General features: G+C 43.0%; 1 protein-coding gene across 1 annotated transcript in view; it reads left to right on the top strand.

Moving 5' to 3' along the window:
* Window positions 1-14,570, top strand: part of MMP19 (matrix metallopeptidase 19) — a 30,007-nt gene extending 15,437 nt beyond the window's left edge. Inside the window, exons 6-9 of the mRNA XM_077483447.1 lie at window positions 45-164; window positions 1,398-1,562; window positions 8,074-8,201; window positions 13,268-14,570. Of these exons, the coding sequence (XP_077339573.1) occupies window positions 45-164; window positions 1,398-1,562; window positions 8,074-8,201; window positions 13,268-13,504 (650 nt within the window). The 3' untranslated portion in view covers window positions 13,505-14,570. The remainder of the gene's footprint in view (window positions 1-44; window positions 165-1,397; window positions 1,563-8,073; window positions 8,202-13,267) is intronic.
* The last annotated feature ends 2,068 nt before the right edge of the window (window positions 14,571-16,638 follow it).

The raw sequence follows: 16,638 nt of genomic DNA, 5'->3' as shown, positions 1-16,638 counted from the left end.
TTTACACTAACAGTGATAGAAGACTCATAGTTATTTTTTTTAAGGTAAAAATGAAAAATATGAAGAAGAGAAAAAGCCTGTCACAACATTAGCACCGGCTGTTCCAACCCCTACAAGCCCAGTGCCTGATCCATGCCATGATAACCTTGATGCCATAATATTAGGTAAGTAGCCAACACTACACAATGTGAGACTTTATTTTCAACCATAAAGCCTTCCCGTTGATGTGCCTCCAAGAGAATCTTAAAAATAATACCCATAGACATTAGACAGTGGTGTAAAGATTTTGAGTCACAACCAGACAATTGCTGCCCAAGGGACTTTTGCTAAGAAATGTAAATTTTGTGCATGAGACCACACATGACATACATATAGTCTGTTTCGGTGGTAGTCACTGTGCCCTCTTTCTAGTATGGTCCCATTCACAGACTTATATTGAGAACATTCTTCTATACAAAAGTAATTGTTACGTTTCATAGCAAATGTCCTTTGGGCATCAATTGCCTGATTGTTCTTTGCATTTAAGGGGGTTAATTTTGTGCATGAGACCAACACAGTATATATATACTTTATTTCTCTAGTAAAGTTTCTAAGAATACTCATATGAGAAGTTTTTGTTAGGCAATCCTCACCAGAAAATCTGTGAAGTCTGGCATTTTGTGCCTCTTTTCCATTAGACTAAATATCTTTTTTGCACGTGAACTTTGTCCACCTTAAAATAATCAAATAATCTTGCACAATAAACCAGCACATTTCTTGTACCTACTGTAGATGCAGAGGTGATTGAATTGCAAGTATCTTAAAATGAATATAACCTTAGAACTTTAGATATGTCCATAGTGGGCCACGCAGGCTTACCAAGGAGGCTTGAGAGTTTATATTGCAATAATTCTTTGAGGGATTCTATTTTCTTGTGATTCAGCATTTAACATGTTTACCAGTAAAAGATTGCTTGAAAAATTTCTTGATAGCTGAAAGAGCAACCTGCTACTGCTTAGAGAGAACCTGTCAGCAGTCAGGCGGAGCATCAGGTTGCAAGGTCATCCTTTCTCCTGCCTGATATAAGTGCTTGTAACTGTTACTCAATATAACCTGCTATGAAGATAGCATGACTTTGTTTACCCTCCTTAGCTACCCAGACAAAGTGCCAGTTATCTGCCTTAGTCTGGAAGAGAATACAAGTAAATAACATCACACATACCTTTTCGTTAAGAGGTAAAGTTTTATATCAAGGGATGAGATTCCTGGCTTACAGGCAGGTCCAGCTCAACACAATGGCTACCCAAAGCATACAACTTCTAAATGGTGATCAATCACTCTGAAACATAAAATGGTTATTCAACAATTCAAAAGCCTTATCCTATAAGGCCAATCCTCTGATCCTTTTATCCCTACAGGACCCTATGGGAAAACGTATGCTTTTAAAGGAGATTACGTGTGGACTATCACAGACTACGGCATTGGGCCTCTTACCAGGATCCAGTCCATGTGGAAAGGACTTCCAGGAAATCTGGATGCCGCTGTGCACTCCAAACGTACCAAACGGACATATTTCTTTAAAGGTAAGATGTAAAGGCTTTAGCTAAAGTTTTCTTGTTATTGGATTTCTCTTGAAATCTTAAATATATAGCTTCATTCTAGATTGCTCTTTTTTTAAACATACATCCTAGTCCCTAGTGGCTCTAAGATAAAGCATGCTCTCTGCCAGCTAGAAGGATCTGAGCCAATTAATTCAGCTAATGATCGTCCCAATGTTAAAGTTTAACTGACAGCACAGATCAGGGCCGATAGAGGGATATATTTCTGTCCAATAATCCTTGAGGTTGATTCATTAACCTGTTGTCTGTTGGACCAATTTTAAAATTTATTTTACTTAAGCAATTCCACTGGGAATAGGTCCCAAAAGGCTGCGGGACCATTTATAAAGCGCAGCACAGCTTGCGCATGTACAGTGGGAGGCTGGCTGTAAAGTCACAAGGAGTCACAGCTGGGGATCTGAAGACTGGCAAAAAAATGGCTCAGATGAGGACGCCGCTGGATCCGTGGACAGTTAAGTGTCCTTGAATTAAAAGTCATTAGCTAGGGTATTCATAGCTGCTGACTTTTAATGTTTTTCAAACAGGGTGAAGCACCTCTTTACTAAGGACCCCTGAATTTTTATGTATATCTCAATTCTTTCACCTCTGATGTGCATGGAAAAGAAAAATATGAGTAACATAATCAGTGGCTGTGTATGTATGTGCACCATTTCCTTTCTATCCTATTTTGCTTTTGTGAGTCCTCCTAGGTCAGATTGACAATACAGGGCACGGGATGGTAAAGACCTCATTGGGTCACAGCAACACTCTTCTTCCAGATGTATTTGTCATAGGTCACCTTCAAGGTCCAGCCTTCATAGCAGAAGCTCTGAATCCTCCTTTACACACCCACTGCTATGTCAGCTGCTCCAAGAAAGTAGCCTGCTGGGGATGGGGGACTCCGGTCCCAGAGGGCAAGTCTCAGTATGAACTATGCTAAGCCCATGCGGTTGGAAAAGGGGATGGTGATTTCCAGCAAATGGAATCTCTGGTGAGGCACGTGCTGCAAGAATCACTTAAAGAGTGGGATACAAGCCACACGGAAAGTTCAACAAGACACTGCGGAGTGTTCTCCCACTAGGATGAACAGGAAGAACTGGAACTGTCCCATCCAAGCCATCCATCTATGAAGACCTCAGACAATGAGGCAGAGGAAGATGAGTCTCTTTACCCTTGTGAATAGAATCTGTAGAGTCTCCTGCAAAGCAAGAGGAAGTTCTGTAAGCACCTTTTTCTCTGTTTTCCTCTAGTGTGCATAGGGTCGCAGGACGAGTCACAGCCCATTGATTTCAATAGCCCAATAGTCAGCCTGGGCTCTTGTGGTCATGCTGAAAAGGATGAAAATGTGGGTGGAGAATGTGTACGCAGTATTCAAGAGCATTTTTAGAAACTCTGTAGTTAAGGAGCCGGAGCTGGTGTCGGTTTCCATGGTGAGGCTCCAGTTGACATCATCCGCATAGTGTCGCGGGTTATGCTCTCGTCAGTTACGGCAAGTGAGTACTATGGCTGGGGCCTGGGCTTGCTGATCCCACCTCTAACGGGCGTAATATAGCATTCCTTTTGAGGGAGCTTCATCTTTTGGCAGCTGGATAGCACCATAATCCGGGCCACAGTTGGAAAGTTGGGGTCCTGGGGCCAACCCCCAACTGGAGTTGGCAAGATGGGTCGGAACATGACAGTCTAGAGAACAAAGTTCAGAGCGTGCGAGGGTCCCAGGTTTTTGCGGACTAGGTCAGGTCTTTAGGAAGAACTGGCGAGGAGACCAGATATCCCCTCAGAAGTATGCTAAAAGGCTTGAACTAGGGTATCCAAAAAGCTACTGAGTTTGGGCCTCAGACTATTGGGACATCAAAGTGGTCTTTCGGGACATGCATGGCCCATCAGTAGTTCTCCTCATCTCAGATTTCAATGGACTTTGCATATACTCTATACGTAAAGTCACTGGTGTTGCAAATAGCTGTCGTGCCAGTCTCTGAATGCGAGAGATTTCAGGGCAGGTATTTGCGCCTCTTTAAGGTCATGAAGAGAAACAGCTTGCAGTGGCCGGTTTTAGACCTTGTGCACCTGAGACAATTTGGGCTTTCAACATCATCCTGTGTGTTTTTAGGGTCTTATTAGTTGTTATGATCTTTATCAAAACAAGGAGCATACGCCTGCATATATGTTTCATGGATGTCCTTCTCCTACTGTCCCAAAACAGAGGGCAGCTGCTGGAGCCCAATATGGAATGAGGGGACTTGCTGCCTGTCGGGGATAGCTCAAGCTAGGCGGGGCTGTCAATTTCACAAGATTGTGTTGAATATTCTGAGGCTATTATAAGCCTTTTGCACCCTACAGGCCTTTCACCATATAACAAAGGGAGCATCAGTGCTAGGTTAGTCAACATGGTTAGTCAACACTATGGTGTTCTCCTAAGTTAAAAGACAAAGGGGGACTCACAGCCTGTTCTCTAATACAGGAAGCAGTCTTGGGCTCAGAAGAATCAAGCCTACATCTTAGCAGCTTATGCCTCCTGAGATCAGTTGGACAACAACAAATGGTCTCTACATGTGACGGTTTTCAGGCGCAGATGCCCTGATGGATCATTGGAAATGCAGTGTATTTCTTCAGGTCCTGGTCAACCAAGAGTTTTCTATGAAGACTCCAAACAGAGGTTGTGGAGGATGTGCAGTGTTGCCCATGGGCGTCCGCAGAACTTTTTTCAAGGGGGGGCATAATTTTAGGGTCACCCATGCGCTGCCCCTTTTCAACAATGTCATTATCAGATTATCATGGTCAGAGACTGCAGACTTAGTACAATCCCTAGAATAGGTAATGGATAATGGCCAACAGGCCCTCTTACCAGACCCAGTAAAACAACACCAGTGATCCCTCCGGCTGGACGATCGCTCACGCGCGCCGGGGGCGACTCTGGTCAGTAGGGTAGCATGTATGTACCCTGGCAGTGACTCAGACTTTCTCTCTCTGGTGGTGCTGGGCAGCATGGCTCTCTCTGGTGGTGCTGGACAGCATGGCTTTCTCTGGTGGCGTGGGGCAGTGTAGTTCTCTCTCTGGTGGCATTGGGCAGCGTGGCTCTCTCTCTCTGGCTTCTGCCCAGCACAATCCTTGTTCTTTTTCCTGTAGCACTCTCTCCCTCAGCTGTTTTCCCAGGCTACAGTCTCTCAATCTCTCGATCGAGCTGTATCCTCCTCCCTGTGGAAAATGGGGCCACCAATCTTTGGGACTACATGTCCTATGATTCTCTCCTCTCCTAGTCTCTTTTGATTGGCCCTCAGTTATGGCAAATAGGGAAGGAACAGAGTGGGCAGGAACAGTTACGGCCAATAGGGAAGGAACGGAGCGGGCAGGAAGCTGGGCGAGGAACCTGGTGAGAGCCATCGTCTCTTCTCCCTGACAGGAGAAAGGGGGGGGGGGTGACCGGGGGAAACCTGATAGCACCGCTGCCGAGTTCTCTGCTGGACTGAGCACAGAAAAGAGCCCGCAGTCACGCTACACTGATAGGGGGGCTTGGCAGAACCTTGATGGTGTCACCCCACTGGCGGGTTGCACATGGGTGTGGGCTGCCCGCACCCCGATAGGGATGGAACTGTGTTGAATTTAAGATCTCATCCCTGATTCCAGGGGGGGGGCACTTGACCCCCCTTGCCCCTACCTGCGGACGCCCATGGTGTTGCCTTTATTGGCCAATTAGGCCATGGTTCCCCTTGCTAGCGCAGTTCAGCGTTCGGAACTCAGTGCACCTGTTCCCCAGGCCAGACCTTCTGTCACTGGTTGCAATTCTACATCCTTGTCCAGCACGGTTGCGCCTGAAGGTCTGGTTCTCGAGACTGGAGCGCCTCGGCTGCTCCTCCAGAGTCATCTCTGCTCTCTTAAATACTAGAATGTACGTAAACAAAGTTTACTGGAGAATCTGTTCAAAGTGTGTTCAATACATGTCTGCTGCTAATAGATCATGTTGTGATCTAGAAGTTCTAAATATTCTAGGCTTTCTCCAGTCGAATTTAGATCTGGCTCTATCGGTAAGCACCCTCAGAGTTCAAGTGTCAGCTTTTCAGCCTTCACTGGTGTATTCCGGTCTAGGCATCCTTTTCTGTCTAACAATTCTTCAAGGAAGCAGCTAGGCTCAGACCTCAGAGTAAACAGAGGTTTTCAAAATGGATTTTCCATCTTGTTCTCAACTCCCTCTTGGGAATCGGAGCAGACTGTTCTAGGGCTGTCTCGGTTAAAGGCCTCTCTATCAAGTTTGCCTTTTTCCTGGCTATCTAGTCGGCATAAAAAGCCTCAGAGATTGATTCAGTGGTTGTAGAGAACTTTTCTTATGTTCTTTCCAGTCGAGCGGTGCTGTTACCTATGCTTGACTCAATTCCCAAGGGTGCATCAGTCTTTCATGGGAGCCAACAAATTGTTCTGCCAACCTTTAGAATTCTAACTTGCGTCCTTTAGACGTGGGAGAGGGTGCGCTGTGGCTTAGTTGGTTACAGTACATGTCTAGTAAACAGGGAATCCTGAGTTGACTCCCAGCAGGGCCCTCCTTCAGTTTTAGGAATCCCCCAGATATTGTGAAGCCAAATCTACAAGCTACAGCTTCCTTCAGGCTTCAGAATGCCTGTTCATTCTTTTGCCAAAAAGTACAGAGAAAGCGTGCCTCATCTAGGAAGATTGTGGCATTGATTGTGTATGCCATTCAACAGGATCATAGAGCCAAGGGCTTGGCTCCTTTGGATGTAATAGCCATGCAGAATCAGCTAGGTTTATTAGGGTATACAGGGGGCCAGATGACACAGCACAAGCACTCTATTTTTTTGGGGGGTTAACAAACGCTTTAAGTGAACTTTATTTGTTTTATAGGGGAACTGATATGCCTATATATAAGACTGACACTGGCAGTGATGTGCTCTTCATAGAGGGAGCGGGGGTCTAAAATGACCCTTGCTGCCTCCTCTTCTTTCAGCCAATGCAGATTAGAGGCTGAGAGTGTTATCCACCTTTCACCTGGCCTGGCTCTCCAGTTGTTTTGAAACTACAAGTCTCATGAGACATTCCAAACCCTAACAATCACAGGCATGACTCCTAGAGGCAGAGGCATGATGGGATTTGTAGTTTCAAAACAGTTAAAGAGCCAAGGTTCCCTACCCCTGCTCTAGTGCCTTGGATCTACGGATTTGTAAGCACTCAGACTTTTTTGTTCAACCGGCTGGCTGAATGAAAAAAAACAAATTACCTTTGGCCAGTTTAAAACCAGACACTATAAGGTATTATATATTTTCCCTGTCTGCTGTCAGTTTGCTAATGAGGCCTCCTATTTAGAATAGTTAAAGCCTAACCAACACGCTGGAAAAACTCTTAACCTTCTGCTCTCTGTTCCTAGAGAATTTTTTTTAGATTTAGATGAATACAGATACATTTAACAATATGATAGAAGGTTTATTCCCTTGCAGCTCTGGTAAGACATAGCTGCTAGTGTAATATATACAGTCACTTATCAAACCGCATGCTTAGTAAGTAGAGTAAACGTAATAATGGAGAACAGATAATGCGATTTACACTATGCTAGTGTTGGTCCACCTTGTAGCGTGCATTTTATGGCCAATTATTAAATAAAATGCAGGCCACAGTGCAGTGTTTCTCAACCTTTTTTTAGTCAAGGCACCCTTTAAAATTATGGACAGTCTCGAGGCGCCTCATTCTAAAATAAAATAAAAACTATTCTAATAGTTTTACATAATGCAGCAACATCAATAAAGGTAGGACACCCAATGTTAAAGGTAATATATTCTTCCAAAGCAAATACACTTTTGCAGACAGGTACTGGCAGTGGCTAGTATTCCCACGTTTCTCTTCTCCCTCAGTTTTTCTCCATCACTTAGCTAATGAGACCCCAAAGCTGATTTAGCCTAGGTTCACATTCGAGCGATTTGTAATGCAATTTGAGAGATCAAATTGCATGACAAGTCACAGCCTATTGCCGGCAAGGGCATTGTTACAATTGGTACGACGCTGACTTCGTGACGATTTGCAAAAAGTAGTTCCTGCACGGCGTGATTTCAAAGTAGCATCAATGTGAACCAGGGTGGAGAGAGACAAGGGAGAGTCAAACAAGGAGGATATACAGGCAACTGACATCCTCCTTATCAACTGATGATGTTATTGATCGTTAGGAGTTTGGCAGCTAGAAGGTTGTAATGGTGTACAATAAAACCTTGTGGCTTTGTGTAACAAAAAGGCAGGTTTCATCCACACACCAGCTTGTATAGAATGCTAGGGCAGTTTGTAGGCATTTTGCCAAGGCACCCCTAAAGAAACCTCAAGGCACCCTGCTGTCTTCAGGAGTCCACAGAGTACAGGCCATACCACGAGTGGTACCATGAGTGGTATTACCTCAGTAAAAATCTGAATAGTATGCTACGCTTTTCTTCTGTGATAGTTTAGAAATGATTCACCTTTAATACTAGTTCATGTCAGGACTTAACACTCGGTTGTATATGATCTTTTTCAGGTGACAAATTTTGGAGATACACAGATTTTAAACTGAACTATGGATACCCTAAAGTGTTAACTCGGATACCCCCGAATATTAGTGCAGCCTTATTCTGGGAAGGAAACCAGAAGATATTCCTGCTTAAGGTAAACAATGGTTCCAAGCTATTCACTGAAACCCAGCTTGTAATGATTTTTCATTTACAGGAGCTTTTGACATTATAGAGGGGTACTTAATCACTTGACCTCCAGGAGGTTATTTCCTCCTTCATGAACAGACCATTTTTTGCTATTCAGCAGTGTGCTACTTTAACTGGCAATTGCGCAGTCATACAACACTGTATACAAATGACATTTATATAATTTTTTTTTCAAACAAATAGAGCTTTCTTTTGGCAGTATTTGATCACCACTTATATATATATATATATATATATATATATATATATATATATATATATATATATATATATATATTAATTAAACAAAAAAGACTGAAAATTTGAAGGAAAAAACAATATTTTCTACTTTATGTAATAAAACATATCCAATAAAAAGTAAAAAGAGAAAAATTTAATTTCTTCAAACATTTAGGCCCAAATGTATTCTGCTACATGTCTTTGGTAAAAACAAAAAAACAAAACAAAAAAAACATTAAGTGTATATTATTTAGTTTGTGCAAAAGTTAGAGCTGCACCAGATTTTGCATGATCCAGCTTTAGTAAATCTCCCTCTAAATTCACCTTTATATAGGGTATATATAAATTGTTTATAGGGTGTAACATATTACTAAGCACTCGCCTCATCCCTCCCATCCTCCGTGACAGCGTGTGGGGGTTTTTCTCTCCCCCAGGCTATTGTGGAAAAAAAACAAATGCACATTTTTTTCCTGCAAAAATATGTGCATGTACAATTTTTTTCATAGAGGTGAACTTAGCCTTTAACCACTTTCCCTCCACGTTATAGCCGAAAGACAGCTATAGCCCGGGCTTACATTGCCAGGAGAGCGTCAATGGATGGCCTCCCTTGATCATGCTTCCCGCACGCCCCCTGCAGCAAGCATCGGCATGGATCTGTGATTGCTGTGTCCTTGGGATGCAGCTGATCACAGATCGGGGTAAAGAGCCAATCACAGCAGCTCTTTACCATGTGACCATCTGTGTGTCCAATCATAGCTCAAACAACAAGTTCCTGAAGTGCTCAAATTGAACATGAATGGGGTGTGTATAGGAATAAAATTGACACCCAGTGCAGCTGCCAACCACTGGAAAATGGAAAACAAGATATACAAAAATACAAGCAGCGCTCTATAGGAAATCACAGCTGATCACAGTGTAAACAGTATTTGCCGGTTATTGGCAATCCTCTCCTCACTCTCAGCGTGGGAGAAGAGGAGAGCCAATAACCGTCAAATCCACACAGGGGACATTTACACTGATTATCAGGACACTTATCATCAGTGCAGCTCTAACAGTGCCTACAATTGCTGCCAATCTGTGATCATCAGTGCTGCCAATCAGTGCTGCCTGTCAGTGTCCATTAGTGATGCCTATTAATGCCACCTACTGTATGAGTGCGGCCTATCAGTTCCCATCAGTGCCACCCAATCAGTGCCCATCACTGCAGGCTATCAGAGCAGCATCATCAGCGTACAACCACGAAGGAGAAAAATTACTTATTTAGTTTTATAACAGAAACTAAGAAAACCTTTTTTATTTCAAAATTTTCAGTCATTTTCCATCTGTTTAGCAAAAAAAAGTGAATAAATACCACCACTATCTGTCTTAAAAATATGATAACATTTTGTTTGGGTACAGTGTAGCATGACCGCGCAATTATCATTCTAATTGAGATAGTGCTGAAAGCTGAAAAATTGGCCTGGGTAGGAAGGTGGTGAAAGTGCACAGTAGGCAAATGGTTAATACACCATTCAAGAAAATCCAACGTCTTTGAAGCTCCAAGAGGTTCTCATTTCCCTCTCATTTTGCTCTGGCTGCTGGCTGGTCTCTTTCTGTCTCAGAACTTGCTGCATTCCCAGAATCATGACACTTAAAGTGGTTGTAAACCCTTATAAACCAGTTTGACCTACAGGTAAGCCTAGATTAAGGCTTACCTGTAGGTCCAAGAAATATCTCCTAAACCTACACGGTTTAGGAGATATTTGCCAAAACACAGGCACCGCTGTCTACGGTACATGCGCTGTAGACAGCGGCGTGCAGGTGCAGTGAGCGCGCCGCTGTCAACGGCGATATGCCGCGAGTGGCGGCTCCCGTGCGCATGCACGGGAGTGACATCATCGCGGCTTTGTCGAATGACAGCGGCGGAGCAGCGAGACCCACCGAGAAGATGGATGCGCCGGACTACAGGGGACAGCGATGACATCGCTGGCTCCTGTGTCAGGTAAGTGACACATAATGGACTACTATGCGATGCAGAGTAGTCCATTATGCTTTACCTTTGCAGGGAATCAAAGAGGAAGTAAACCCATACACACTATCGGTTTTTCTGCTGAGTTTTTCCTTCGGGTTTACCAAAACCATGTAGTGGAAGGGCCTGCCTGATTGCATACAAATTGAAACTCCTAAGGTTTGACCTCATATTATATGGTTTTGGTAAAGCTGAAGGAAAAACTCAGCAGAAAATCTGATAGTGTGTATGGGGCTTCAGCAGAGCTTGTTTTTTAAATAGTTTCTTTTAAATGTTTATCATTAGTAATCACAAAGATGGGAGAGTGCTATATTCTCACAATGAGTGTGGCTCATTGCCCCCTGTATATGAATGAGCTGGATTAATACCACTGCTATAGTCTCTTCTCTGGGACATGTCAGAATAACAAACACCATATTGCCAACACGTGGCTCATTACCTATGAGAACCATTGGCACATGGCACACAAGTGAGGAAGATAATTCAGTGTAACGTCAGAATAGTTCAGCCAAACCTGCTTTAAGTTTTATGTTGGTGTTCTAAAGCAATGGGTTGCTGTCTAAAGCTGGCCAAGTCCTGCAGAAGAAAGACATGACACATGTTGACTTTATGGGAAATATACGCACTATACGTAGCACTGCTACGGGGACATTTCTGTGAAGTGAACTAAACAAGAAGTCGTTGTGTAATAGCAACATAGTTTGTCATTAAAGCGGTGTTCCAGCCAAAATTATTTTTTTTTAAAAGTCAGCAACTGCAAACACTATAGCTGCTAACTTTTAATAAGGACATTTACCTGTCCAGGGAGCCCACGATGTTGTCCCCCCGAAGTTGATCCGTCCATCGGATCGGGTGCAGGCACCGCCATTCCAACTAAGGGAAACCGGCAGTGGAGCCTTGCAGCTTCACTGCCGCTTTCCAACTGCGCATTCATGAGTTCCGCGGTGCTTTGTGAATGGGCAGCTTGTCTTCTGGGACACACACTAGTCCCAGAAGAAAATGGAGGGCTCACTGCAGAAGAGGATGTGACTTCCTCGGCCGCGGCCCAGCTGGATTGGAACTACTCTTAGTACTTCCAAAAAAGGTAAGTTAGAAAGTAAAAAAAAAAAAAATGAAATATCCAAAAGCGTGGGGTGGAGAGGTGGTCTTTCGTTCAAGACCACCTCTCAAAATTGGGTGGAACTCCACTTTAAGTAGAACTAAATGCAAATCTTTTTTTTTTTTTTTTTTAAGCCGGCCATAGATGGTTCGAATCTTGGCTGGTTCAGCAATGACCGGATGAGACTCAATCCATCTATGAGCAGGCTGATAGTACCCATATCAATCCATCGATAGACTTGGGTACAACCAGCTTGTTGGATTTCTAGAATGGGATTATTACCAGTGGCTATAACTACTAGCAGTAATCACTGTGTTCTCCCTGCAGGGATGGCTCCCCGTGGTCCCCCACCAGGAGAACACAATAGCTCTGCCGGAGGGATTCCTCCATCAACACTGACTGTGTTGATGAGGGAATCAAGCTTTTTTTTTTTTGTTCTGCAACTAACCAAAGTTAGGAAATCCTTGGTAGTCACTAAGGTCACCAGAACTAATCTTCTCTTCAAATAGAGAGGGTGAACCTCAGGGACACAAACATCAATGAAACCATGACAGATATTATAACCCCCTCCACTTTATTTAAAACTAAAAAAAGTTTTGCTTACTTTAATGCCGCGTACACACGACCGGACTTTCTGGCAGAAAAGGTCAGACGGTCTTCCCGACAGAGTTCCGACCAAATGGAATTGCCTCCACTCCTCCCATTTTATGTTGCAGGGGAGGAAGTGAAGGGGAATACTATAGAGCAGTGATCTCCAAGCTGCGGCCCAGAGGCCAGATGTGGTCCTTTGCTTCCCTTTATCCAGCCCTTGGGGCAATATTCCTCCCACTGATACCAATAATGGGGCACTGTTCCCCCCACTGATACCAATAATGGGGCACTGTTCCCCCCACTGATACCAATAATGGGGCACTGTTCCTCCCACTGATACCAATAATGGGGCATGGTTCTTCTCACTGATACCAATAATGGGCACTACTCCTCCCACTGATATCAATAATGGGACATAATTCCTCCTACTGATACCAATAATGGGGCACTATTCCTCCCACCGATACAATAATGGGGCACTATTCCTCCCACTGATACAATAATGGGGCACTGTTCCTCCCACTGATATCAATGATGGGACACTGTTCCTTCCCTAATACTAAACATGGGGCACTATTCCTCTCACTGGTGCTGGGACATTTTCTACTCCCACTGGCCACAGTCTGGCCCCCCTAAGGTCTGAATGTCTCCCAATAAAGAGACACTACTCCCCTAATATCAAACATGGGGCACTATCCCTCCCAATGATACAAATGATGGGACACTACTCCTCCCCTAATATTAACCATGGGGCACTATTCCTCCCACTGGTGCTGGGACATTTTCTACTCCCACTGGCCACAGTCTGGCCCCCTTAAGGTCTGAATGACAGTAAAGTGGCCCTTTGTTTAGAAAGTTTGGGGACTCCCGCTATAGAGTATTGGTATAGTAGTTTAGTTCTGAGTCTGCGGGGGCTGCTGACATCACATCCAAGATGCCGGTCCCCAGCAGCAGCCTCAGGGCTTTTGGATGTCTACACAACGCAAGCTTTTACAGGTATATAACGCATATAAAATATGTTAAATTCACATATCATTTTATGAGAAGATTTTTGTTGAAATGAATGGTCTGGCCTTATGGTGATGTTATTTTTCAGGGTGACGATTACTGGCAATGGGATGAGCTGGCCTGGAGTATGTTACAGCCCAAGAAAATATCCAGTCTGTTCACTGGACTTCCTGGAAAACTGGATGCAGCTCTTACCTGGAAGAACGGCAAGATCTATTTCTTTAAAGGAGACAAGTACTGGCGGGTGAACAAGCAGTTACGTGTGGATCGCGGATACCCGCTGAGCAAGGCAGAACGCTGGATGCAGTGCATCCATCTAGACTGATGACACTGTTTTACATTTACCCTACTGGAGCACTGGTAGATATACCAATAATGGACTGAAGATCACTTGGTACAAACTTTCTCTGTAGACTGACCACTGCTGCATTCTGAGGTGTGCTCACCTGCCAGGAACAACATTCAGCAGAACTACTTTGCCATTATTTATTGCTGATATCTTTGGATGGATGCACAAAATCTGAAAAGGAAGGCAATGACAGATTCGCATATTTCAGTATTGCTCTGTGCAACTGCTGTCTCAATATGTGTACTTCATGCCCAAAAAAAAAAAAAAAAAATTATATATATATATATATATATATATATATATATATATAAAGTTCAACTGCCATGCCTTGATAGCATTTTTTATATAATAAAATTTGCACAATCCTGGCCTACAAAACTACAGATATTTCTACCCAAACAGCACCACCTACAGCTGAATATATGTACTGCACTATGCCACCCCCCAAAAAAAAAATCATTCTTCCTCTTTTGTAATGATCCAAAGACAGGGGCATTTTTTTATAGAAGAGTTAAATTAACCTACTGCTCTTTTTGCCTATGAAATATCGATTCCAACAGTTCTGCATGTTTATAAAGCTAGATCTGGGGTATTGCTGTACTCATGTTCACTATATTGTTATTAAGATAGCAAATAACACAGTAAAATCTATTTCTTATATAGGCTTTGTTAAAAAAAAAAAAAAAAAAATCTAAAACAGGGACCAAAAATATGATCTTTATATAATTTAGCACTTAAAAAGACCTGATAAAGCTAAGAGTACTTCTATACTAGTGGGTATAATAAGGTAACCTAGATTAGTCATACATCAAGATAAATATGAACTTTACATCCAATATTTTTGGACTGCATTCTGTTGTGACATATGATGTAGCCATGCAGCATGTATGTGGGATAATAGCAGTGGATTATATATAAACTGTATGCATCTGGATTTAAAAGGCTAATTCATGAACCTGCTATGAAAATTTAAGACTCTGCAGTGCCACCTGCTGGCAGGTGATGAATTTTAACTCCAAGCAATAAAACGTTTTGTACAATTTTTGGTTTTTCTTTTTTAAATGTGTTTCTGTATCAAGTATATAATTTAATTTTCCCCTAATTCATTTTTACAAGAAAAATATGTTTTCCATACGCATCATTTAGTTCAGTGTCCATCAAGAAATGAAAAAAAAAAATACTGATTTGTATATAAACCCTTCCGCTTTACTCATATGGGTTATGGAAAAATCACACTGAACAACTCATCCATATATTGCAGCAATCCAATTATTTGAAATATAATTTTTACATCTATTTTAGTCTGGTCACGTGATCTCTCCTTGTTCTCTGCACTGCAAAGCAAGCCCAATCTGTGGGAGGGGCTAAAAGCACAGCGTATCATGTGCCTTTACTGACATTGGTACTGGGGTCGATTTACTATAACTGGAGAGTTCAAAATCTGGTGCAGCTTTGCATGGTAGCCAACCAGCTTCTAACTTCAGCTTGCTCAATTAAACTTTTCCAAAAAAACAACCAAAAAAAACCAGAAGCTGATTGGTTTCTATGCAGAGCTGCACCATGTTTTGCACTCACCAGTATTAGTAATTCAAGCTCCGTATGTACCACTATATTCTGCCCTGGGCCATCAATCACCCAGCTGGATGCTTCCTGCTAGACTCCCTGTACAGTTCAACCCATGAGCGGGCATAAGGCACCGAGCATCATTTGTCTTGCATCATTTGTCTGTGCAGATAGGTGGCAGCATCGGAGAGGAAGGATCAGTCAAAAAAAATGTTGCCATCGGGATTGAGAAAGTCCTAGTAGCTGGAAGGATCACCACAATTTGGCAGCACAGTGGTGTAGTGGGTAGCACCCTCACCTAGCAGTAAAAAGGGTCACTGGTTCAAATCCCAACCACACCACAACACTACCCGCCTGGAGCTTGCATGTTCTCCCTGTGCCTGCATGGGTTCACCCCAGTTTCCTGCCACACTCCAAAGACACACAGGTAGGTTAATTGGCTTCTGTCCAAAATTTACCCTGGTATGAGTGGGGACCTTGGATTGTGGGCTCATTGAGGGTAGAGACTGATGTGAGTGTGCAATGTACAGGGATAGGGACAATTGTAGACACTCACTCAGGATGGACTGGTGTCTTTATTCAACCTTACTATGTAACTATGATTTCCCATGAAAATAAGAGCAAATGTACAGTATTTTGCAGCCTATAAGAAAAAAATCTTATATAATCAATAATCAAAAATCAAATATACATATTTGTATATAGCATCAGGGAAGGACTGAGAATATTGACCTCGGAGGTGGCAAATACAACCAAAAGGATTTTTCATGGTGGAGGCAAATTTCAAAGTGCTGAAAAAAAATGTGCCATGCAAGACATGCCTTGGTGCTGATTGCTGTTCTGCCATGTATAGCAGGGATGGGTGGTGAGGTCAGTGGCTGGTGAGGCGCTGCCTAGTATCAGAGCCAGATACACACAGGTTACATACTCCGCAGACGCTAGAGCGAGAGCAATAATTCTAAGCATTAGATCTCCTCTGTAACTCTAAACATGTAACCTGTAAAAAATGTTAAAACGTCACCTATGGAGATTGTTAAGTACTGAAGTTTGGCGCCATTCCACAAGTGTGCTCAATTTTAAAGCGTGACATGTTAGGTATCTATTTACTTGCTGTAACATCATCTTTCACATTATACAAAAAAAAAAAAATCAGACTAACTTTAGTGTTTTTTTTTTTGATATTTTTATTCATGAAACAGTTTCTTTCCAAAAAATCCATTTGAAAAACTGCTGCACAAATACTGTCTAATGCCGCGTACACACGGGCAGACTGTATGGCGTACTTAGTCCGTCGAAACACATTTCAGCGGACAGTCCGCTCGTGTGTGGGCTTCAGCGGACTTTTTCAGCGTGCAGTCCGGCGTACTAAGAATTTCGGATTTTTCGAAATTCTGTCCGTCGTACTTTGGTTTCAGCGGACAATCCGCTCGTCAGTATGCTAGTTCGACAGACTAAGAATGGCGCATGCCCAGAAAGGATTTACACGGCGGAAGGGTGCTTTGCTGTGTATTGGACTTCCTATTTCTAGTCCCGTCGTACGTGCTGTA

Source organism: Lithobates pipiens, unplaced genomic scaffold, assembly GCF_037356315.1.
Source record: "Lithobates pipiens isolate NorthernLeopardFrog02 unplaced genomic scaffold, aLitPip1_a1.2 Scaffold_16, whole genome shotgun sequence".
Classification (NCBI taxonomy): Eukaryota; Metazoa; Chordata; class Amphibia; order Anura; family Ranidae; genus Lithobates; species Lithobates pipiens.
This window is presented reverse-complemented; position numbering and strand designations above follow the sequence as displayed.